General features: G+C 45.2%; 1 protein-coding gene across 2 annotated transcripts; it reads right to left on the reverse strand.

Annotated features, from left to right (window-relative positions):
• Positions 1–1,404: 1,404 nt before the first annotated feature.
• On the reverse strand, positions 1,405–23,405 carry golm2 (golgi membrane protein 2). 2 transcript variants are annotated; one of them, XM_042075076.1, is made up of 11 exons: positions 23,149–23,405; positions 21,475–23,013; positions 14,475–14,529; positions 13,936–14,038; positions 11,738–11,828; positions 10,965–11,094; positions 10,237–10,320; positions 9,486–9,809; positions 6,975–7,118; positions 4,089–4,256; positions 1,405–3,063 (listed from the first exon to the last, which is right to left on the reverse strand). In XM_042075076.1, exons 2-11 carry the CDS (start codon positions 21,799–21,801, stop codon positions 2,987–2,989), a joined length of 1,503 nt encoding a protein of 500 aa, XP_041931010.1. In that variant the 5' UTR covers positions 21,802–23,013; positions 23,149–23,405; the 3' UTR covers positions 1,405–2,986. The 2 variants fall into 2 exon arrangements, with proteins under 2 accessions (XP_041931010.1, XP_041931011.1); XM_042075077.1 differs by lacking the exon at positions 4,089–4,256 and having other exon boundaries at positions 21,475–23,403.
• Between the last annotated feature and the right edge of the window lie 1,359 nt (positions 23,406–24,764).

The following is a 24,764-nucleotide window of genomic DNA, read 5'->3' on the forward strand; positions in this document are numbered from 1 at the left end:
GAAATTCTGCGCAAGCGCACCCTGATGGCAACACCTCCATATATTTTAGCTAATAGCAAAACAAGAGTGACGGACGTCAGTACAAACCATAGACAGTACACTGGTGGATGCTTGGCTTGATGTTTGAACACCACCAAACGCGTTTGTTGCCCAAAGTAGTACTAGGCACAGAGCCCGTAAAGGGAGTTTCACATGAGATTTTCACATTTACGAGATATTTCAGCTTAATCTTTGTTCTCCTAAGAATGCAATGGGCTCAGTTTCTGCTTCGCGTGAGAACAAAATGAAAAAGGCATTGCACAATGTCAATGATGGAGAATAGATTAGATTTCCTTAAATTGGTATTATGCGAGGTGACCAAATGTATTTTATGTCTGTGTTGGGGGGTCTGTGGGGGTACTGGCAGGAGACGATTGGTAGGACAAGCCTTTTTTTGCACACCACCACTACAGGATGAAAATATAAATAGACATTGTGCGGCTGCGATAGAGAAGGCGGGAGAAAGGGGAAAACAAGTCCCGGTCGCCATGGGGATGTAGGTGCTGTTGCAAAAGCTACTGTAGCAAAATTACTGATGCTCACGCTGGGCTACTCCAACAAACAGTTCATGGGAGAACACGGAGCCAATAAGTGCTTATAAGTGCAATAAGTGCCCGGTGTTTCTTTGTGCTCTCAATTCAATTCACGCTTTATTGCATGAACATTTAAAAGTGCTACCAAACCCTACGATTTAACATACAGGAATAGTTGTTGTTTCAGTATCCAAAATGGTTCCCTTAAAATCTGAAAATGCACACGTAAAGTCACACTCTACTAGCCTGCTCTGAACATAGGCTACATGTATTACCAGATAAGACAACTGCTGTATTTCACTGATTCAAAAGGCTGCTTGAGATTCTTTACTGTAGTCTACTGTAGTTGTGGAGTGAAGTACAGCGCTGTAATGAAGTCCAATGCTGTTCAAAAACAATATCAATGTATTTTTCATCTGTACTGCCTGTTGTTTGAGTGAAGTGGAAAAGGCATTACACTATTGGTGAATTGGCCCTTAATGGCCTTATTGGCTTCTGGAAAACTAGATTAAACCAACGATGTAATCATTTCCAATAGTGTACTGATTTATTAGCCTACATTATTGGTACACATTTTAGAATTATTTTAGTTTCTTACATTTTTGAGAACTAATTGGATTTTTGCTACATCTTTGATGGACACAAGTGGTTCAAAGATGATTGCAATTTTGGAGTTATTACCTTATTTAGAAATTATCACATTATTGGATTCAACAAGCCTGTCCTACTATGCAATTAAAAAGCCACAATATTGTCAACTCCACACACGACGTGATGCTTTGTAACAAAAACCTATGATGCACACTCACACCCAATTTAATGATTGACTCGGTCAAAATGGGAAATATTTTATTATTGTTTTAATGATGACGATGATGATGATGATAATTTAATATGGTTTGGGGAAGTAGACCATGTTTGCCACCAAGCAGATTTTTAAAATGTATGTCAATGAGCCTTTTTTATGGTCCTTTCACAGTGATATAAGGGCATCGATGGCCATCGTAACCTAATAAGAATCTGTGGAAAAGGTGGAGCACATAGTCTTATTCTACTAAGCTGACCATTAGAAACTACATTGCACAGTTGTTTAATTGCCTACAAAAACCCACCCATGTAGTTTAGGGCTTCATGTCTAGAAGTGAATCAACTATTACAACAGCTGAATACATTCACGTTGCCAACCCTCTTCTCCTTCGTCTAAACTTTTATCACATCTTCTCTGTCCCCTGCCAAACACCAGCCCAGCCCAGCCCAGCCTACCCAACCCAACCCAACCCTGCCAAACACCAGCCCAACCCAACAGTTCATTCATATTTATCTCCCATAATCTACATGACAAGGAAGAAAACTCGGAATACCTAAAAGGTGTGTTTTGTCAAATATATACGGCCATGCTCATCTGTGCAGACTTCAGCTGCTATTAACGCGAAAATAAAGTCCGCCCTTCAAAACTGTACTTAGGTGTGTATGTATTGCTAGTTTGACGTATTCTAGTGGCTTGATGTCCAAGCCTACCATATATTTGCATGCAACAACGGTCTGAGTGAGGCATAGACCTCACAACAGAGACCGAGCGGAGGAGGAGGCTGTGGTCGTCCAGGACCATAGCTGGGAGTTCTTCTCCTAGTCTGTAAAGTTCCTACTGAATCCTCCTTCATGGCAATCAACAATGAGGTCCCAGCAGGCACAAAGAATCAGGTAGAACTCCTTGGAGTTCAGTTCCAGAATATGAAACATACTTCTATCCCAAGATTCTAAGGAACAGTAACATAGAAAAATGGAATCGCTGAATCCTCATTGTGAGCATGGTAAGCGTGGAGAGCTTGACAAAATCAGTTGTCCCAGGTAAGTGTTCCAAAGCTCAGGTCCATGTAAGCGTTCCTCATATCAGTACCTCTGACATTATTTAGCTGAAAGTCTTCATATAAAATGCCCCTTCACACCCCTCAAAACAAAAACAAAAACAAACTAAATCTTGTTATAAACATAAAAAGAACATTTCCCATGTACATATTATTCGCATATATACACACACATTTGCACAGTACATCATCATTACCACTTTGGGATCATACCTATTTAGGGAGATGGACAAAAAGTAAAAAGGGCAATAAGTTAATCACATTTCTGATGCCACATCAAAAAAAAAAAAACATCACGTCATTTCTCCTTCCATAGTTCAATAGTAAACTCTAAGTCCCGCCCCTCCCCCCATTCATTTTCCACCTCCTCAGAAAAATTGTCTTAACTGTCCATGACCCAGGTATATGCATCAAATGTCTAAAGATGGCACCTCGAAATCATTAGATCAAAAAAGCCGCTTGTGAATCGAGGCCATGTTGTAGGGGTTTCATTCTCTTCCGTTTCTCAAGTAGTCCGACTGAGCTCTTATAAGACATCCCAATAGCCGTTTACAGGATTTCGTTGGCCTGATGGCGTTTGCCGTAGTCCACCCCTCTGTCACCAGGCAAGTCTCGATCTTCATCATCTAGGAAACAGAAATGAGGAGGTGAGCAGAAACTCAGGTCAATCTCAGGATTTAAACTCTGTGTGTGTATTGAGTGTATATATATTCACACACACACACACACAATATGTGGAATGGTGGCCTGTAATCGACAGTGGACAGTTCAGTGCAGTATTTCACAGCTATGAGAGAAGATCAAGAGAGTAAGGAAGCTGAGGATGGGAAAGGTGGCTCACGACTCACAACAACACAACACAACACAACACAACACAACACAACACAACACAACACAACACAACACAACACAACACAACACAACACAACACAACACAACACAACACAACACAACACAACACAACACAACACAACACAAGGCTGAACACTGTCCTAGTGCAAGCTGTTGGTTGAGAAAATAAAAAATACACACACACACTAAACAAATTGAGTTTCCTACTCTCTTGCATGTGCACAAACACAGACATCATATGAACCAATGAATATGGTGCAGAGAATGTCACCTGAGAGAGCCAGATGTGCAAAAGCTGATGGCTCACATACAGTAGCAAGCAGAGCGGAGTCGAACCACACATGCAGCTAACTACTCACAAGAGGGTCACTCACAGAACCCCCCTGGGATATGTGGAAGTAGCAGAAATTTCCACACACACACACACACACACACACACACACACACACACACACACACACACACACACACACACACAATGAGAGGTGTTCATCCCTCTGTGAGGGTGCTCAGTGTGGGCAGTGTGTAATGGCTGGCTGAACGCAGAGTGCTCTGCTCTTCTTAGTGAGAGGGCAGGGATGCTACAGTGCCTATCCAGTACAGTGCAGACAGCACCATCAGCAACAGCAGTGGCAGCAGGGATGGGACTGGGAGGATGGGGGTGGGGAGGGGTGGAACTGGTACGGACTCTGGAGAAAACTTTGGAGGAAAAAAAAAAAAAAAATCCCCTTGGAGAGAGACACGGCTTCTCACACTAACCCCCCCCCCCCCCCCCCCCCAGTCGTCATCTGGGGCTCACCTTGGACGTCTTCCTCCCCACCATCACCATCCTCCTCCTCATTGTAAGCGAGCTCGGCCTGCTTGTCGGCCTCATACTCGCCCACGTTGCCGTCGTCCCCGTTGTAGTCCGCCAGCTTAGAGCCGTGCTGCGGATCTACGGGGGACTCGTTCTCATCAAAGAAGCGGCCTGCAGAGGCAGAGAAGGGCCTCGTCAGGAGGGAGAGACAGAGGAGGACAGGAAGAACAGACGGAGAGAGAGAGAGAGAGAGAGAGAGAGAGAGAGAGAGAGAAAGAAAAGGAAGAAATGGAGGAGAGAAGGATAGAGAAAGTGAAACAGAGAGAACAAGAACAGATGAAGTAGAAGGTGGCGAGGACGTAGGGCGAGGCAGAGGAGGAGGAGGAGGAGGAGGAAGATGGCAGGCTGCGGAGAGTAGGACATGAAAGAGGAGAGGACGCATAACAAAATGGAGGAGAGGAAAGAGAGGGGGATAGCGGAAGAGGAAAGGCCAGAAAGAGTGGGCATGTGTGGGGAGCAGGAGTATACTTGGTTGGACTGGGAGGGAAGTGGGACAGCATGAAAGAGTAGAGCATCTTCCCGAGCAAGAGGAGGTGCAAGAGAATGACGCACATGACGGATGGCAGAGAGTGATCGTGTTGTGCGAGGTGGAGAGTATAGGGACTGTAGAGGAGGATGAGGAAGAAAAAGGAGGGATACAGAACATGGCAGGAGGAGATAAAAAAGGAGGGATACAAAGCATGGCAGGAGGAGGAAAAAGAAGGAGGGATGAACAGTATGGGGTGTCACGATCTCCATTGTAAGTTGAATATCGACCGAAATGACATCACGATCTCGAACTTCGAGATCAAACGTAAAATCGAGGATCTAGCCGCGCCCCTATGTCACGTCTGGCAGACATGCCAAGAGAGGACAAACACACACACAAACACACATGTTGAAGTGTGTCCGCAAACTTGAAGCTACAGCCAGTTAAAAGACATCAACCGAACTCGAAACCCCTCCTGCTTCTCTGAAATCACGGGTGTGGAAATATTTTGTGGTACATTTGTGGTTCAAAACACACATTAACAGTGTAATATTCCATAAACACAAACCTTTTGTCTCTTTGGAGAGTGCTAAAACAAACAAATGATCATTCGGTTTTATTTCATTTCACTATGTTCACGTTTATGTCCATGTTTCTGTTCTCTTCAGTAGCTCGCGGTAGGAACTAACTAACCTAAGCCAAGTTCGTAGTTTCAAAATAAAAGCCCCTCAAAACAAAGCTGGATAAAGGCAAGAAACATAAGAAATGCAAGAATAGTACTATAATTAAAAACAAAACAAAAAAAGATTGAGAATCGGATCATGACTTTAAAATCGAAAATTAATTTGAAAAATCGAGGATTTGGAGATTTGTGACACCCGGAGGAAAAGGTGGAGGAGGAGGAGGAGGAAGAGGTGGTGGAGGATGAGGAGAAAGAGGTGGAGGAGGATGAGGTGGTGGAGGAGGAAGAGAAGGAAGAGGTGGTGGTGGAGGAGGAAGAGGGAGGAGGAGGAAGAGGTGGTGGTGGAGGATGAGGAAGAGGTGGTGGAGGATGAGGAGGAAGAGGAGGAAGAAGAGCAGGAGGAGGAAGAGGTGGTGGAGGATGAGGAGGAAGAGGTGGAGGAGGATGAGGTGGTGGAGGAGGAAGAGAAGGAAGAGGTGGTGGTGGAGGAGGAAGAGGGAGGAGGAGGAGGAAGAGGTGGTGGTGGAGGAAGAGGTGGTGGTGGAGGAGGAGGAGGAAGCAGGGATACAAAGAGCATAGCAGGTGGCAGAGCTGAAGCCAGGCAGCAGAGATCATCAAGAGCTCACAGAGATCAGTCTTTGATTGGAGAGCAGAGACCCCCCTTAACTACATCCCTCTCCCTCTGACAGACATGCCCCTCACATGTACCTTCATCCTTCACCTCCATACCATCCCCACTCTCTGCCTCTAGCCCTCCCTCTCAAGCATGGACATGCTCCCCACAACGCAGACAGACATAGTCAAGGACATTTGACCTTTCACTGGTTTCTGAATGACCCGTTTTGAAGGTACAGTAGTAGTAGTAATAATAATAATAATAATAATAGTATGTTCGACCCAAGATGCTGTGTAGTGATGTTGAGAAGAGATGAGAGGTAGGTGGTTGTGGGTGTGTGTGTGTGTGTGTGTGTCTGCAAGAGTAACATCCAGAAAACCTTTTTTTTTTTTTATACACAATTTGACTTATTTTGACAATTATAGGTCCTTCACTCACACTGAAGATTGTCATGCTTCACAGATGCCAGATAAAGAAATTAATCTGAGCTTCTGTGGTTGTGCATTGGATCATATTCATGTTTTATCAACAAATCAAATTCCATGTGCACTCGAGACCTATAAAAAACTGAATTTCTACTTCAAGTTGGCCCCTACCTAATGATCTGTCTACCAAGTCATTTTTGGGCTGTTTTTAAAGACTACAGTACATTGCATGCAACTGAGCATCAGGCCATGATGACACAAACACACAAATGCGCGCACACACACACACACAAAGATGGTATCGGTATTTGACCTGTTTTGCTCCATAGCACATCACAATGGTCAAATATTACCTTTCCTTATGTTTCTCTTGCGATTGCCCACATACACACACCATTCACATGTGAATACTGGGCCAAAAATCAAAAAACAAAGTCAAAACAACCAGCCAAACAAATAAACAGTCCCACTAACTTCCATGGTTAATTTGCTCACATTACGCTGTAAGACACAAAGACAGTGTGTTTGGGCCAGGAAAGCCAAACCACTGAAGCCCTTTCCAAAACCTCATATCTGACCCTCCGTCACCCCCCCCATCCCCCATCGACCCGCAATGCGCTGGCAGGCAGACACTCACTCTGGCGGTGGCGGGGGGGCTCTGCGGGCGCGGGGTCCCTGGCGTGGCGCGGCTCCATGGGGTTGGGCAGCACTTGGGCCGGGTTTGGAGGCAGGGGAAGGTTGGCCTTGGCCTCCAGAGCCTTAGCCTGCGCTATATCAGGAGCTGAGAGAGAGAGATAGAAAGACAGATGGAGAGAGGGAGAGAGAGAGAGATAAACAGAAAGAGAAATGGATAGATAGATAGATAGATAGATAGATAGAGAGAGAGAGAGAGAGAGAGAGAGAGAGAGAGAGAGAGAGAGATGGATAGGGAGAGAGGGAGAGATGCATATGAATTAAACAGGAAACTTGCAGGATATACACACTCAATCCTAGACAAAGAAGTATAAATAATATACATGTTGATTGCACACTGAGCCTGAGGAGTCAAAACTGACTTAATTAAAATCAGAAGGCTGAATCTCCCTCTCTCCTCTTTCAAAACCACGACACTATCTCAAAGGATCATCACAGATATCTTCGACTGCACATTTCATAGAGAACAAATTTACAACAGAAGAAAGACCGATAGAAAAGAATGCAGGAGGAAAAAAAACTCCCAGGCAGCCTGTTCATGCCATTTGGGAGAAAATGATTAATCACCGAGAGAACCTAAGAACACAGAGCCAGCTACCGAGGACAGTGGGAGAGAGAGAGACAGGGAGAGAGAGAACAAGAGAGGGTAAAAAGAATAAATAAAAAAGATGAAGCAAGTCAGATGGGATGGAAAGAGTAAAGAACGGAAAGAGGATGGGGTGTTGAGAAGGAGAGAAGGACAGGCAGGAACAGAAAAAAGAAAGGAAGAGTAAGAGAAAGAAAGAGCAAAAGGAAGAAAGAACAATGAAAGAAAAAGAAAAAAAAAGGCACTAAATGTTTCTCCTCCTGCCTCGGTCTATGGCAAGCGGTTTTAACATTTAATGGATAAATCTGACTATCCAGAATGAACTATACAGATATCAACATCATTTTGACTACTAGTCATAATTATATATGACAGATATTCGATGTGCTGATATTATCAAACTAATTTTGGCTGTTTGCCGATACATACATCTATTATTTCCTTTAAAAGCAACATAATGCAGTTATTTTACCTTAAAATAAATGCTTCAAACTCATTTGGATGCTACAATGACTGTCACACTGCTAGGATCATGAGCCATTTTGTTGGTTTTTGACAAAGCACTAAATGGTATTGAATATTGATACCAAGGAACATATATGACAATTGAGGATAGAAAGAATGTCATTGGGAATACCTGAAATGCAGAGTTTGACTAGGAAGAATTGAATTACGGACTGTAATCCATATTCGTCTAGCTGTTAAATGTTAAAAAGGCTTGCCATATTGGTCTGCGTTTGCTCCAAGAGTGTTGGGAGGTGGAGAAGTGTTTGAAAATGGGAAGACAGGCTACTGCTGAGGAGATGCCAAAGGCAGCAATGTTCTTACCATGCGCAACACACACACACACACACACACACACACACACACACACACACACGCAAAATAACTCCCCTCCACAAAGACTCAAGCTGACTCACCAGCATGAAGCAGCTCAAGGTCAGATATGCACACACGACCATCAGAAAAGAAACAAAGTCGCCACACAATCACTTCAACTCAAAACCACAGCTCAAGCAACCTTGCTGCTGCAGCGCTCCTGCATGAGGGAATACATTTCCAAACTAACACAGGGACAGCAGCGTTTCCAAGGCGCTCTGGTTTAGGGGCTCAAATGTCATACTAGCGTGATACGTTTCATAACAAAAACACAATATCAATGGACAGAATGTGTGTGTGTGTGTGCGTGGGTGGGTGTTTGTGTGTGTTTCAGTGAGGAACCATACCATTGTAAGTGCCACATCATACATGCATCATATCCCTATTCATATAGCACCATGGGCTCCCTCTCACTACACCTACCGGTACCGGAGTACCTGAGATCTGGAGCCTGTGTGGTTTTATGGCACAGGAAAGGAACCACACTTCAGTGGTTGCTTCAGTGCCAGCATTTCCATTGGAAGAAGTAGCTCAAACCCATAACTACCACAGTCTCTGAGGCCTAGTCTGTCTGCTAATGTTACTTAAAGGGTGAAATAGGCCTGCAGTCTGGAGTTGGCACAGCCATCAGATGGAATTCCCCGTTAATAGCACAGCGCAGTACAGGGAGACACATCACTGTTGGCTACCAACAGCACAAGCAATTACGCACTGATTAAGGTCATCAGTCCATCTATCTAGACAGAAAGACTGGTGTCTGTCTATATGTGTTTGTATGTACATGCATCTGTGTGTGTATGTCTCTATGTGTATGTGTTTGTGTGTTTCTCTGTGTGTGTCTGTATGTGTGTGTGTGTGTCTATGTGTGTGTATGTCTTTCTCTCTATGTGTGTGTGCGTATGTCTTTCTCTCTATGTGTATGTGTGTGTGTGTGTGTGTCTCTTTCTCTCTATGTGTGTGTGTGTGTGTGTGTGTGTGTGTGTGTGTCACCTCTGAGCTGCCTCCTCTGCTCCCCCAGCTCGTCGGCCTGCACCCTGACTTTGTTGTCCTCGTCGAACAGTATGGGCCGGTCACCCTGAGCCTGTGGCGCCTGCTGCTGTTGCTGCAGCAGAACCCCGCGGGCCTCCAGGTCCAGAGCGCCGTCTCGTGGCAGCTCAGGGCGGTCCAGAGAGATGCCCACACCGGCGCCCTCCACCACCCCAGCCCCAGCGCCAGGCACGGGCCCAGGGCCCGCTCCGGCCCCCATGCCCCCTCGGTCCTCCCTCAGCGGGCTGTCCGCCGCCTGCTTCTGGGTGATGGCCGGCTTCTTCAGACCTGGGAAAGGTTGAGGTTGTGGTCGAGTTAGCTGCTGAAATGTTACTGATGGAGGATATTGGGCTCTGCTAAAACACTACAGTTATTACTATTATAAGTGTATTATGATTTCAAATGCATTTCACTTTACTTCACACTAATGCTGTTGTAATGTTTGTTGTTATTGTGAGTCGCTTTGTAACTAATAATCAATATGTTAATCAGCTTTCCCTAATGTATATGGCAGCCCTATATCCGCAACCATTGAGCTGAGTAATGTTCTCACCTTGGATCATATCAAGGTCATATCTAATCAAGTTTGATTAATGATCATTTCCTTAGCTCTCTACAATAACATTCATCTGTGTGTGTGTGTGTGTGTGTGTGTGTGTGTGTGTGTGTGTGTGTGTGTGTGTGTGTGGTCACAATGTGGAACACAAGCACTCACCGAACTGCACTTCTTCCATTTTGCCCACTTCGCTGTCCTCGATGCCAGGCATGCCCGCGTCGCTGCCAAGCTTGCCCATCTCCTCTGCGCCAGCCCAGATGGTGACGGACAGACAGATGGGAGACAGACAGACAGACAGACAGAGACAGACAGAAAGGTTTAATGAGGCACATCCCCCGACACTGCACCCAGGACGGAGAGGAAGCCTAAACAGTGTGGCAGAGCTGCAGCTGGGCTACTCGCTTATTTCCACTGGTTCTGTTTGTGTGGCGTCCAAGTACCGCTTTAACAGGTGTCCAAAAATGAACATCCGTAGAGAAATATTTTTTACAAAAATAGACTTCGATAGCGTAGATAGAAGCAAATCAGAGTGTAAATATGTTAATGGGACGCTACTGAGATGTGTCGCAGTGCAGCTGGTGGAATAGGAAGCCAACGTCGCAAACAGAACGCAACCAACGGAACCAGTGGAAAACAAGAGTAAAGGCTCAGCCCAGTTCTCCTGCACGCGAGATAGTTTGAGTGCGTGTGTGTGTGTGTGAGAGAGATAGTTTGAGTGTGTGTGTGTGTGTGTGTGTGTGTGTGTGTGTGAGTGTGTGAGTGAGTGAGTGAGTGAGTGAGTGAGTGAGTGAGAGAGAGAGAGAGTTTGAGTGTGTGTCTGTCTGTCTGTGTGTGTCTGTGTGTGTGTGTGAGAACAGTGTGCTGAGCATGTGATGATCCCCAGATACCTTTGAGGTCTGCGGCGTCCTTCTGCTTGGTGGCCTGTGTGTGGCGCTCTCCGCCCGCCTGTCCCTCTGTGCCCCCTTCCGCTGCCCCCACACCGGCTACCACAACCGCCGCCCACTGGCTCTCCAGCGACTACACACACACACACACACACACACACACACACGAGGAGAGATGAGGAAAGGCACAGATGAGAGACACAGAAGGGAGATCCAGACACAACACACAAGGGGTGTGGTGGGGACATTATAATAATTATTATTAGCATTAACATGATTGCTACTGTTGGTTCTGATTCTGATTACTACTGCTAGGCCCCTGGATTCCTGCTGTGACTGTTGTTGTGTTACCCTGTAGGGCTGAGAGAAACATATTTCCAATCCTCTATATTTCTTGTACAGATTTGACAATAAAGATGACTTGATTTACTTTTGAGAGAGAGAGAGAGAGAGAGAGAGAGAGAGAGAGAGAGAGAGAGAGAGAGAGAGAGAGAGAGAGAGAGAGAGAGAGAGAGAGAGAGAGAGAGAGAGAGAGGGAGGATGAAGTGATTGAGGGAGAAGGGGGAAGTTCCAAACTGAAGTGTGAGATCCATTTGAGAACATTTGCTTTGAGAGCAACACACTGCCCCAGCCAGACAAGATGTGTAAGTCTCTGTGTAAGTAAAAATGGGCTCTTTTTAGTCTCTCCTACAAAACACACTGGCACACTGGAGTAATTAAGATCAAAACACTGTGTGTGCGTGTGTGTGTGTGTGTGTGTGTGTGTGTGTGCATACCTTCTTCAACTCCGCTGCCTGTTCCTCCAGGGTTCGCTTGGTCTCCTCATACTCCTCCTTCAGCTGGGCAATCTGCCGGCCGCACTGCAGGCTACAAGACACACACACACACACACACACACACACACAAAGATATTACCTTTACTGGCATAGCTAACACAGCGAGGTAGAGGACACATACACACAGAGGATAACCTCATCTGTACATCAGGTTTGAGAAGGACACACACACACACACACACACACAAAGCAGCGTGATGCTAGCAAGGTTATCACTGTAGGGTAGCCACCACACACAGTGGCAGATTAGCACAGTCAGCAACACTGCAGAGTCTCACAGACACATAAAGGGCACGAAAGCCCAGCAACACCATCACTACAGACCTGTTCACACACACACACACACACAGTTAGAGTTTGACATATTGACTCCACTGTCCAAACTAAAAGGAACATCATGGCTGCAGTGTTGTCAGTATAAGATGTGACAAGTTAATGTGTGCCTCAGTAGGTCAGCTAGCATGATTCTGAGACCAAGGTCATGAGGTCATCGGGCTCTGACGTCACGGTCACACATTCTGATAATAATGTGTGAAGCGTTGCTATTAAATACTTGCATTAATACTGCAATTCCATTTTAATGAAGAAGACTGGAGGCAAAAACACAGGTCGACATTGTGGTGCTGGAAACAAGTAGACAAAAAAAACTTGCTGAACTATATTCCCAACACTGTAGTGCCGTCAGGCCCATGGAGGTATTATATAGAACTGGAGAGAGTATTATATAGAACTGACGCCCCCATTCATTTCAATGGCCCATGCTAGGTTAGCTACTTCAGCCAAAAAAAGTCAGGCCCCTTCCAGGAGGGCGTGTAGCACAGGAGCACTAAGTGACATGGATCTCAATATGCCTCTTGTCCATCTCCCATCCCGTCACGTCCTGTACATCCCAGAGCCCTGGCAGAGCCGCACTAATGGCTCCAGAAGCAGCACAGCGTCAAGGAGGACTCTAGCCTTTTAGACGGGCCAGCCGCAGACAGTAGCTTAGGGGCGTCAGGGAGGACTCTAGCCTTTTAGACGGGCCAGCCGCAGACAGTAGCTTAGGGGGCGTCAGGGAGGACTCTAGCCTTTTAGACGGGCCAGCCGCAGACAGTAGCTTAGGGGCGTCAGGGAGGACTCTAGCCTTTTAGACAGGCCAGCCGCAGACAGCAGCTTAGGGGCGTCAGGGAGGACTCTAGCCTTTTAGACGGGCCAGCCGCAGACAGCAGCTTAGGGGCGTCAGGGAGGACTCTAGCCTTTTAGACGGGCCAGCCGCAGACAGCAGCTTAGGGGCGTCAGGGAGGACTCTAGCCTTTTAGACGGGCCAGCCGCAGACAGTAGCTTAGGGGCGTCAGGGAGGACTCTAGCCTTTTAAACGACTGTGCAGGTGCTGTGCTGACACCTCTTACCTGTCAGTCAAGGCCACTTAAGACACAACTGGCTGAATAAAACGTGCAACTCAACCTGGCTGCAGGCGTTCTGTCTCCACGACGGCCTGGCCGAAGCAGCAGAAAGGGAGTCCATCCTGACAGCTGGCCTCAGAACAGCCACCAGAGTAAAGTCATAGGTAATAATAAAGGCACCGTAGTGTTGGTGATGCACAACAAATATCACCATGAGCCTCTTTGTCATGTCCCTGTGGCACTACAGGACGCAACACAAGTGTTGGCATCGGTCCTGCTGCGTGTCCAGTCATGGGACAGGAGCTCTGAGGGAGGAGGACAGGGTTCATGGATGGAGGTGGAGGAAGGGCACTAGGACCCTAACCTGACTCTCGCCAGATGAATTTCGTTCCGCCTAGCTCCACTCATCCATCTGGGACCAATCCATTGGAGTCAGAAGCCTGGGCCTAATCAAAAAATGCTTGCATATGATTGAATAAGCCACTTGTCCGTCATCTATTGACGTGCTACTTCAACCACTCACATCGAAGCCAACTCGTGACGACGCTGATAACAGTCTCACAGTCGCTTCTACGCTATGTCATATCTATGAAACTCCCACCCTGCGTCCTGATTGGCTGTACCATAAAATCGGTTGCAGAAATGACTCTCAATGGAAGAGGTCCCAGATGGATGTGAGTGAAGCTAGTCGGAGCTAAGCGGAACGAAATTCATCTGGCGAGAGTCAGGGCACTAGGACCCTGGGAGGGGTCTCACCTCTCGTACTCCAGCTTCCTCTCCAGGGTGGTGCTGTTCTTCTTCACCTCTCGGAGCTGGTCCTCCTGCTTTAGGAACTCCTGCCGGAGCTCCTTCATCTGCTCTGTAGACACACACACACACGTTATTATGTTTTTCAGCAGACACTTTTGTCAATTTGTTACACAAAAGCATGAACACATTCATACACAACATATGCACACAAATGCACACACACATGCATCATAAGGCTAACAAAAAGACATATCACAACACATATGCAATATAAAGACAATGAAGTACATCCAGAATGACATACATGAACACACACACACACACACACACACACACACACGGCAGTTCATTTTTGACTAGTCAATACCATGTAGGCCAGAATGACAAAAGTAGAACAGTGGAGCAATCACTTGCAAATAAGGTCAACATCAACATCAGAAGGACTATGTGAAGCAAACTGTTGTCTAATCAATCAAAAGTGGTTCTCCTTCAGCTTCAGTGAGAATGTGAAATATCACCCTCTGCTGGTGGCACAACAGGCTTACCTTTCAATCGCTGGATTTCCGAGCTTTGAGTAGTGACATCATTCTGGAGCTTCATCTGGGTGGGGGGGGGCAGACAAAAAACAAACCAGTTAGTTTATCTATACAGTGGACCTTCAACTCACAAACCTCTTTATCGGTGAGGAGATTGTATCTGTTTTTTTTACAAATAGTTTATATCTGAAGTGAAGTGAAGACATATCTAAAGCTGTTTATTTGAAGAGAAGCTTCGATTTACAGACCAGTTCATGGGAGACGCTACTAGACCTCCATACCAGATGGGATTGTGTAGAGGGTTTAATACTTCATAACATGCCTTTGAAGTGCCCAGTAATGTCAGCCTCCCATGGGAGTTCAGTCCGGTCTCTGCTACATGGGCTAGCCAACTGTGTGTGTGTGTGTGTGTGTGTGTGTGTGTGTGTGTGAGCCAGAGGTACATATAAAATTTGCTGTGCTCTCGTAGACAAATAAATCGCTTGAGTGGAATCGCAACACACTGACCATTGGTTCCATCAGAGACAAAGCCCCAGAGGAGCGTATGTTGACTTTCTAGTCACACTGACCGTGTTTCTCTCGCTCGGTCTTTGTCTTGCACTCGCTCTCTTTCTATAACTCCTTCACTCGAAACTCTCTTGCCTTCTTTCTTTCTTTCTTACACACACACACACACACACACACACACACACACACACACACACACACACACACTAGATGCCAAGGCACTGAATTGCACTGCAACTTGTATTCATTGAGACACAAAGGGCAAATGTAATGTGCAGTACTGTGTGTGCTGGAGGAGGGTGGGAGAACGGGACAGCACTGGGTCTGCAAGTGATGGAGGCAAACAAACGCACATAGATACAGCATCCATGTGAACGCATACCTACAAAGTATTTATTGTGTGTGTGTGTGTGTGTGCGTGCATGTGTGTGTCTGTGTGTGTGTGTGCAATGGGTCTCTCTCTCGATACAAAACCCTTTGTTTCCCCCACTTCAGCTCTCCCACCCTTTTTATTCTTCATAATGCCGCTCTACTCGCTGTGTCCATTAGGAGGAGCCAAAGTCAAAACACACACACACACACACACACACACACACACACACACACACACACACACACACACACACACACACACACACAAATAACCTCGTTCTAAACTCACACAACCTTGGGTTTCCACAAGTAGTCACGAAGCCCATTCTACCTGGCTGGCCTTCGGTCTTAAAACAGCTCTCCCCGCTGCTCTTTTTATAGGCCCAGCTATAACAATGCCAACACACCTCCACAGCACTAACGCCATCACAGGCTGCGCAGGCTGCAACAGCGGCTCACCTTTACTGACACACATCTAGTAGAGGACAACACCAGCGCAGACTGCAACGAGACTGCAGCAGACAACCGTGAGGTGACCACACACACACTGACACCCTATAAATGAGCATCAAGTTCGAGAGGGTATCCAGGTAAATAAACGTATACATCATAGCCTAGATAGCCTCACTAGATGGAGTGTGTGTGATCATGTGTGTGTGTGTGTGTGTGTGTGTGTTCCTCAATACCTTTAAGTAGAACAAAGAGAGGCAGCACACATGATCATGAAACAACACACACACACACACACACACACACACACACACACACACACACACACACACACACACACACACACACACACACACACACACACACACCAAAAAAACTCAAGGAGAGTCAGGAACGCAGCTGGCTCCTCAATACCAGAGAGAGAAGAAAACAATCAGGCTACAGATCAAAACATCTGAAGCACACACTTCATAAACAAATCTGGATCAGACCATTCCAACACTGTGTGGGGTGGGCCAGGTAGACAGGTAGCTAAAACACTTCACTACTGAGTCACTACCACTTCAGATCCCCCTACAGCTATCTGGTCCTCTTAACTGTAGATCACTCAAATGAGACTGTCAGCACAGCGTGGCCAAAGACATAGCCGCATATCCAAGGAGACGTCTGCGGGCGAAAAATATGAAATCACAAGAGACAAAACACTAAACTAACCTACACAGACTAACCTACATAAACAAGAAACAACACAAGGCCCTCGGAATCAAAGCATGGCATTCAGGAGAGGACAATCCGTAGACTGTAAACACAAACACACACACACACACACACACACAGAGAGTATGTGAGGGAGGGAGAAAAGAAAGAGATTGAGGAGAAACAGAAAAAAAGAGGAAATACTCAGGAGATGTGGGACAGTAATTACAACATCAATGTCACCCATCCAACAGATAAAAGCTGCACCCGGCACCCTCCCTGCAGACGGCAAGAGAGAGAGCGGGAGAGAGACAGGAAGACAGGAATACAGACAAAGACAAAGAAAGAGAGGAAGAAAGAGTGAGAGAGAGCAGTGTGTGATGACTGAAAGCACTTGTGTCAAAGTGAAATAGAGAGCGAGAGCGCGCACGCGAGAGAGAGAGAGAGAGCGCTGGAGAGGGTAAGAAATAATGACTGGGAAAGAGGTACAGTAGACAAGGATGAAAGGAGGAAGAAAAGAGGAACTGAAAATGAGGCAAAGGACTATTTTCATGTAGTCCATTTTCTCTCTATTTTCCTGTACACTGCACACCCCACCTGCCTGTTCTTCAGATGTGGCACTTTTCTGACACGGCCTCACTGATACCCCACATCACAGACTGTATATATAGAACTATATATAATCTATACAGTCTATGCCTCACATCAATGCTTTCAGGAGTGGCGATTTTGACACACAGATCTACAATTCACACACTCCCTGCCATCTTAAAACAAAAGTTCACAATTACAGCATTATGACTTACTCACTAAACGGAAACCCTCAGTTGGCCACGTTCTGACCGCATATTTTTGACCGTACTCCATAAAGGCTGAACTCTCATATGACAGTCTGTCTGAGGCTGTGTGGTGGTAATGTAGGCATGGGGGGGGGGGAGGGATGGCAAAGAGAAAGAGAGAGACAGAGAGAAAGTGTGAGAGTGTGAGAGAGAAAGAGAGAGAGACATAGAGAGAAAGTGAGAAAGAGAGAGAGAGAGAGAGACATAGAGAGAAAGTGAGAGAGAGAGAGAGAGAGAGAGAGAGAGAGAAAGTGTGAGTGTGTGAGAGAGCGAGTGAGAAAGTGAGAAAGAGAGAGAGACATAGAGAGAAAGTGAGAAGAGAGAGAGAGAGAGAGAGAGAGAGAGAGAGAAAGTGTGAGTGTGTGAGAGAGCGAGTGAGAAAGTGAGAAAGAGAGAGAGACATAGAGAGAAAGTGAGAAGAGAGAGAGAGAGAGAGAGAGAGAGAGAGAGAGAGAGAGAGAGAGAGAGAGAGAGAGACAGGATGAGAAATTCAGAAAGAATGAAAAAGAGGGAGCGAGTCCCCTCTGGCGCTGCAGATATCAGAGAGGCTAATGGCGTTGCTCTTTACACACACTCTCTCAAAAGGACAACCCGCTGCTGACGGGAGACATACACACACGCCTTCAGCCAGCATACACACTTCCACACAACACGACCCCTGCAGCTCCCAGACATCTGATCTCATACGGTAGAGCCTCCACTGGGCTTAAACATACTCACTCACTCACTCCCTCCCTCTCTCACACACTACACACTCACACACACACACACTCATGACATAGAACATCCCTAAAAAGATATATGCTCATTTATTTAGCCTTAGTTCCCCCCCCCCCCGCCATGTCCCCTTCAATTAAATCCATGTGTGTGAGAGTGCGTATATGTGTGTGTTTCAGGCAGACTACACAGATTCTGTGTAAAGTTTTTGAGGAGGCCCATGATTGACTGCATCTCTAGTCATGGGGCTGTTTTAATCTCTTAAGTAGGACAACCTAATCATAGTTAACTTGAAGAGCCACATTGTCTACTATGGAGGGATCAGCAAAGCGAACAGCAATGATAGAGAAACAGAGTGATAGAGAAACAGAGTGAAAGAGAGGAAGATAGAGATAAAGAAAGACAGAAACTTAACAAGCAAAACAAAAGGAGAGTGAGGGAGAGGAGGACAGAGAGAGAGAGAGAGACTTGGTTTGTGTGTGTGTGTGTTTCTGTGAGTGAGTGAGTGTTTGTGCTTCTGTGAGTGAGTGTGTGTGTGTGTATGTGTTTCTGTGAGTGAGTGTTTGTGCTTCTGTGAGAGTGTGTGTGTGCGCGCGTGTGTGTGAGTGTGTGTCTTTGACCATGAGTGTCTAAATTTCAGTGCAAACAGGCTGTTCCTGGGTGCCGTGTTCAGAATTCACTTCCTGGATTCTCTCGTTCAAGAGACACAAGGCTACCACTTTCTAGGTAGGGGGGTGTGTTCTCTCGTTCAAGAGACTACTAGGCTACCACTTTCTGGGTAGGGGGGTGTGTGTGTGTGTCCTCCCCATATTGTGAGCTCCATAATCACTCTGATTGCCCAAAGACAGCACAAAGCAACCAATCATGTTCCGGGCCGGGGCATCAGCACAGGAGTCCTTCTTGTCTCGCTCATGACGTGTGTCCATAGATAGAGATACTTTATTGAAGGTCTCAGTAGCATACAGACAACACATACACATTCACTAACAGCAGAAAAAGTAATTAAAAGTATATAATATAAAAACACAACTAAGCAATAAGGACAGTATAACATAAGAATATACTAAATACACCAAAATACAAATTATACTAACTAACACTTAATCTAAATCAATTCTAAAAACAGTATCCACATAGTGGTGATTAATCAATCAAGAGGCGCTTGCAATGACTGAGGCAGGGACTGAGCCTGTGATTCTCTGTGCATAGTAAGGTAAGGTGTTCTGTGTGAGTGAGTGTCACGGTGATAGTGCAGTGGTGATCATGGTCATGGTGATAGTGCAAATGAGTAAGTCCAACAGTGCAACTGTGCAAGAATAAAGTCTATATATCTATATATATATAACTATTTTAAGAAAAGGTATATGTGTGGCCACAGTTCGGCTGTGGCATGGAGGGAGGGGTTATTCTTATGTGCTAATGTGCTAATATAGCACGCAAACAGTGAGGCAGAAAGACAGTGGTAAAAAAGTGGCTAGTGGACAGACAGTATCCAAACATGGAGGGGGTGAAGAGGCAGACAGACTGCAGAGAAGTCTCTCTCTCCTCTCCCCTTAAGTGAAGCATTGAACAGTTCAATGGCCCTGGGGACAAATTACTTCCTCAGTCTGTCTGTTGTGCAAGGCAGTGAGCGAAGTCTCCAGCTGATCAGGCTCTTCTGCTTAACAATAGTGCTGTGGAGTGGGTGACACTCATTGTCCAAGATGTTGATCAGTTTGTTCAGGGTCCTTTTGTCATAGTTTTGTCATAGTGAAGGCCTAACACTGCTGCAGATCATGGCAATGCTGCAAACATTCGCCTACCTACCTTTGTACTTCTACTCTGCACAATGACAATAACGTTGAATTAAATGTAATCTAATCTACCGGTGTGTCACCAGACAGAAACCAACAGAAAACAACACAGTCAGTCATACAGGCACACTCATACAGACACACCTCTGAATGCTAAAGAGGGGGACTAAAAACTTCGAGAGAGATGTGGGGTCATTATCTGTGCCCCAATGAACAACCCCACCCCCCCACAGCACACAAAAAGAGCCTACAGGGGGAACAGCTGGTCCACGAAAAGCCTGAAAGCAAACAAATGCCCTTCTACACACACACACACACACACACACACACACACACACACACACACACACACACACACACACACACACACACACAGAGAACAGAGTGGGTACACGATTCAGCCCAAGAGCCATGGTACACCCATCCCATGCTATGTAGCGCATATATGAGTGTACACAATGAATAGAACGGACAGAAGGGAAGATACGTGGAGCAAGAAGGGATGCAAGGCAGAGAGGATGAAGAGGGAGAAACGAAAAGAACAAAATGAACAGGATACAGAAAGAAAGAAAAACAGAGAGAGAGAGAGATTTTGGGACGTGGATGTTGGCTTAAAGTTGGCTGGCAGTCTCACAGCCTGAAAACGTGTGTGTGTGTGTGTGTCTAATATTCATTCAACATGGGGGAAAGGTAATAGAGTTGTAGTCTTTCATGGTATATTAATGTGTGTGTGAGTGAGTGAGTGAGTGAGTGCGCTGGAGAGGGTAAGAAATAATGACTGGGAAAGAGGTACAGTAGACAAGGATGAAAGGAGGAAGAAAAGAGGAACTGAAAATGAGGCAAAAGACTATTTTCATGTAGTCCATTTTCTCTCTATTTTCCTGTACACTGCACACCCCACCTGCCTGTTGCCACTTTTCTGATACGGCCACACATACCTCACAATCAATGCTTTTCAGGAGTGGCGATTTTGACAATTCAGATCTACAATTCACACACTCTCTGCCATTTTACAACAAAGTTCACAATTTTATGACTTACTCACTAAACGGAAACCCTCAGTTGGCCGTGTTCTGACTACATATTTTTGACCGTACTCCATAAAGGCTGTACTCTCATATGACACAGTCTGTCTGAGGCTGTGTGGTGGTAAAGAAGGCATTGGTATCTGGATTCCAAACAGAGAGAGTGTGTGAAGTGGGCAAGTGGCGTCGTGACAACGGCCCGGATTGAAAGTATTGTATAATACTTTAGGGCGGAGACTAGAGAGATTATAGTTTGTCTTGGTGTGTCCAGGACCAGGATACAGTGGAAATGTGTCAGAGAGCAAACGTCTTATGCAAATTTGTTTAAACAGGTTTTTTTTTTCTTTTTAAGCCTTCCAGATACTAGCCTTTGTTGACAAGAACTACAAAAGGAATCTGGTATTTGAAAACAGAGTTTGAAAAAATGTTAAAGCATCGTCAGAAAAACTGCCACAGGGTCTGCATGAATAACTGAATACAGGGGGAACATGTGTCACAACATATTATATTTAACTGTCTATGGGAAAATCCTGGAAGTACAGTGTGAGGCAACGTGTTGCTCTAAGTTCCATATAAGCAGATCTTCATGACCCTTGCTGCAAGAACTCACCTTATCATCGCTGCACTTTTTGATCAGTGCTTCCCGAGTCTGGAGTTTGCCTTCCATCACGCTGAAGTCTCCATCTTTCTGCTCGATCTGTTTCCTGTGCGTGTCCACCTGCACCATCAGCTCCGAGTTCCGCTTCTCCAGGCGGCTGCGCGCCGCGTCCGTCCGCTTCACCTGCGTCTGTACCTCGGCGAGCTCGTCCAGCAGACGCCCGTGTTTGTTGGATACGCTCCAGTAGTTGAAAGACAGGATGACGATAACCACCATCAAGGCGATAAAGATGAAGGACGGCAGGCGGCCTCCTCTGCGATTTGCACTGAACCCTACCATCTTCAGACCTTTATTCTACTTTGTTTTCAATAAATAAATAGCTTCCCTTTATTAGTAGGAAATACGACGTTACTTCGCATACACGAACCGTGTACTGACCGCCAGGCTGGCCGGTTGACGTTAGCTAGCAAGCAAGCTAGGCTATCAGACTAACAATATTAATTATAAGACATAGTCCATGTCTAGCATTTAGCCAACTGAACAAGAACGGTCTGGTTTGAGGAAAACGACAAATCATAAGCTTTCTTAAACTCGTAGTAGGTACTATTACCTAATTTGTACGTTTCTTACCAAGCTAGCTATCATCCACACAAACCCAACACTTCTGCCTGAAAGGCTTAACAGCAGCAGCAGCAGCGACGTGGCCTGTGTGAGCCACACAAAGCAGACGTTAGCTTGCACTTCAGCAGACCTACCTTGGACAGCACAGCCGTAAATGTTAGCTACTTCAAATTCCCATAACAATTTAACATCCCAGTTTAAATCATAAGTACGACACGTTTTCTCGTTCACACCAAACACCTTTGCAGCCCAACTTAACTGTAGGTTATCTGCCAGCCCAGCGATCCTCAACTCCTATGTGCTGGCCAATTAATGCACCACGTCACATCAGTAAACAGGAATATGCATTCACTCAATTGTTTTTCAATCATTCATAGCTCGCTTGCTATAAGTTACAGCTAAACTGACCGCTTAACAGTATGCTCTGCAATTAACCTAACGTGATATGTCACGGCACAGTACTTTTATGTGGGCAACGTTAATATAGCTACTTGGCTAGCTTCTTATGTTCGAACACATAGCCTTTCACACTGAAAGACTGAAGTGTGCAACTTGCTAGTACAGCATGGCTGCGCTGTCAAGCAACCCTTGAAGCCTCTCGCTGATTTCCTAGCTGACCAACGTTTCGTTCGCTTCACTGCCACTTGTCTTCCACCAACAGTTGCCAGGATAAAGCCAGAAACAGTAAAAAAGCTGGCTAGCTACAGATTGCTACCTTGCTATTGTCAACAAATCCGTAAACCAGGCTTACCCAGGTTGATTTTGGTTGGAGGAAAATCATGAGTGTGAAATCACAACTTGTTCTCTTCTGCCGTTTTAACACAATCAAAACACCCCCGACAAATGTCAAAAGGTCTGTCTGCAGATATGACAGCTAGGTCGAATGCTAGCGTAGGCTACTTCCTTCTGTATGATCTACAGACTGCTAACCTGAAAGACAATTTACATAGCAAGCTAAGTGTCACATCGCTCAACAAGGTCTGCACAAATAGTAGGCTAGGCTACAAAATGACTAGCAAAATCGAATAACATATTATGCATACCGAATCAATAATGGCAACAAACCAATCAAGCTGCAACGTTATACTTCTTCCTACATCCACGTCTAGATGGAGGCAGAAATTCTTATTCGGAAGCGTTCCTCTGCATGTAAGGTGTCAGGGAAATTAAAATTGACAGTTACAATGTCCAATCCCACCAATACAAGTTGTGACTTGCGCGTCAAGGTTAAATGGGATTGGTTTACCTTATAATAGGGTGGGTGGGCAATAGTTTGCTAGAATGAACCGAAAACTCAGAAGGACGGTGGCGTGAACAAAATTGTAGATGTGGCTCTCAAAGTTCCGCGTTCGTTGCAGACATAGCCTATCAGAAATATGCCTATTACCCCCGAGTAACGTGATTGCTTGATGAGAAAAACTTGATGAGAAAACACCGTGTTGGGAGAGGTGGGGCGTCGGGGTAAACATAGCCATTTAAAACAACAAAGGTGTTAAGCTATGTGTTTTTTAAGTGATTTATGTGGGAAAAGATATGAAAAGATAATGTAGGCCTAAAAAGATGCGTGCCTGAAAAGATATGAAAAGATAGGCCTACTTACCTAGTATTTGCATTATATGTTTATTATAACAATTATATTATATAACAATTAGTTCACGCATGTGGACTGTGCGTAAGAAGCGAGTGAAGTCTATGAAAATCTGTGTTTTGGCCTATCACTGAATTACAGTTTCCCCCCATTCTTCTGTTGCTACGATTTGTTTAAACTTAATAAGAACATCATATTCTGTTAATAATTTATTATGACTTTTAGAAAGTAGGCTAATGCTCCAACTGCTGGATTATCATGTGAAGGCCAGTGGTTTATATGCAATTATCATACAGATGATATGAACTTACAAACAAACCATTGGAGTTTTTTTTTTTTTAAAAGGCCCCTTGAAGAGTGAAGAGTAAGCTATTTGTTGACTGCTTCAGCAGCAGTCTCCATTCCAAGGTTGACTCAAAATCAAGTTTTACTGGAATCACTGAAAGCAGGCAACACCTCTGTTTGACTAAGTTGGGCTACTGTGTTGAAATCGTTCACAGAGTGATGTTCCGAAAGCCTATAATTTTTTGAGGTACATATAGGCTGCCTATAAAACAGTATCCACTCCCCTTGGATATTTCCCCTTTTATTGTTTTAATAAATGGAATCTTTGCCAATTTAATTTCGCCTTTTTTTTTACAATAATTTACAAAAAATCCCCTCTTTAATGTCAAAGTGAAAGCAACATTTTACAAAGTAATGTTAATTAATTATAAATATATAGGTAATAAACTTCAGGAGGAAGAAGAGCAGCCTCGTCTTGGTGATTTAAAAGTTACTCTGTAACTCTGTCCACCCCCTGCACTGGTCAGACTGAGCTTCAGGCCACATGCAGGTGCCTTACCTCATACTGTAGTCTGCACACAGAGCCACTGAGCTCCTTTTCTCAGACACAAGTGGTAGCTTACATATCCACAGGGCGCTGTAAGTTCTGGATGTAAACAAAATTAAGCTGGCACCATAGCAGCATACATGAATATGTTCCTGTTCTATTTTGAAGCAGAGTTTTTCATTTGTGTTTCTTCAGATTGCATTGAAGTAGACCCCATAAAGTTATTATGCTGATTTTGATATTGTACTGTATGGATGGTAG

The sequence above is a fragment of the Alosa sapidissima genome, chromosome 20, assembly GCF_018492685.1.
Source record: "Alosa sapidissima isolate fAloSap1 chromosome 20, fAloSap1.pri, whole genome shotgun sequence".
Classification (NCBI taxonomy): Eukaryota; Metazoa; Chordata; class Actinopteri; order Clupeiformes; family Clupeidae; genus Alosa; species Alosa sapidissima.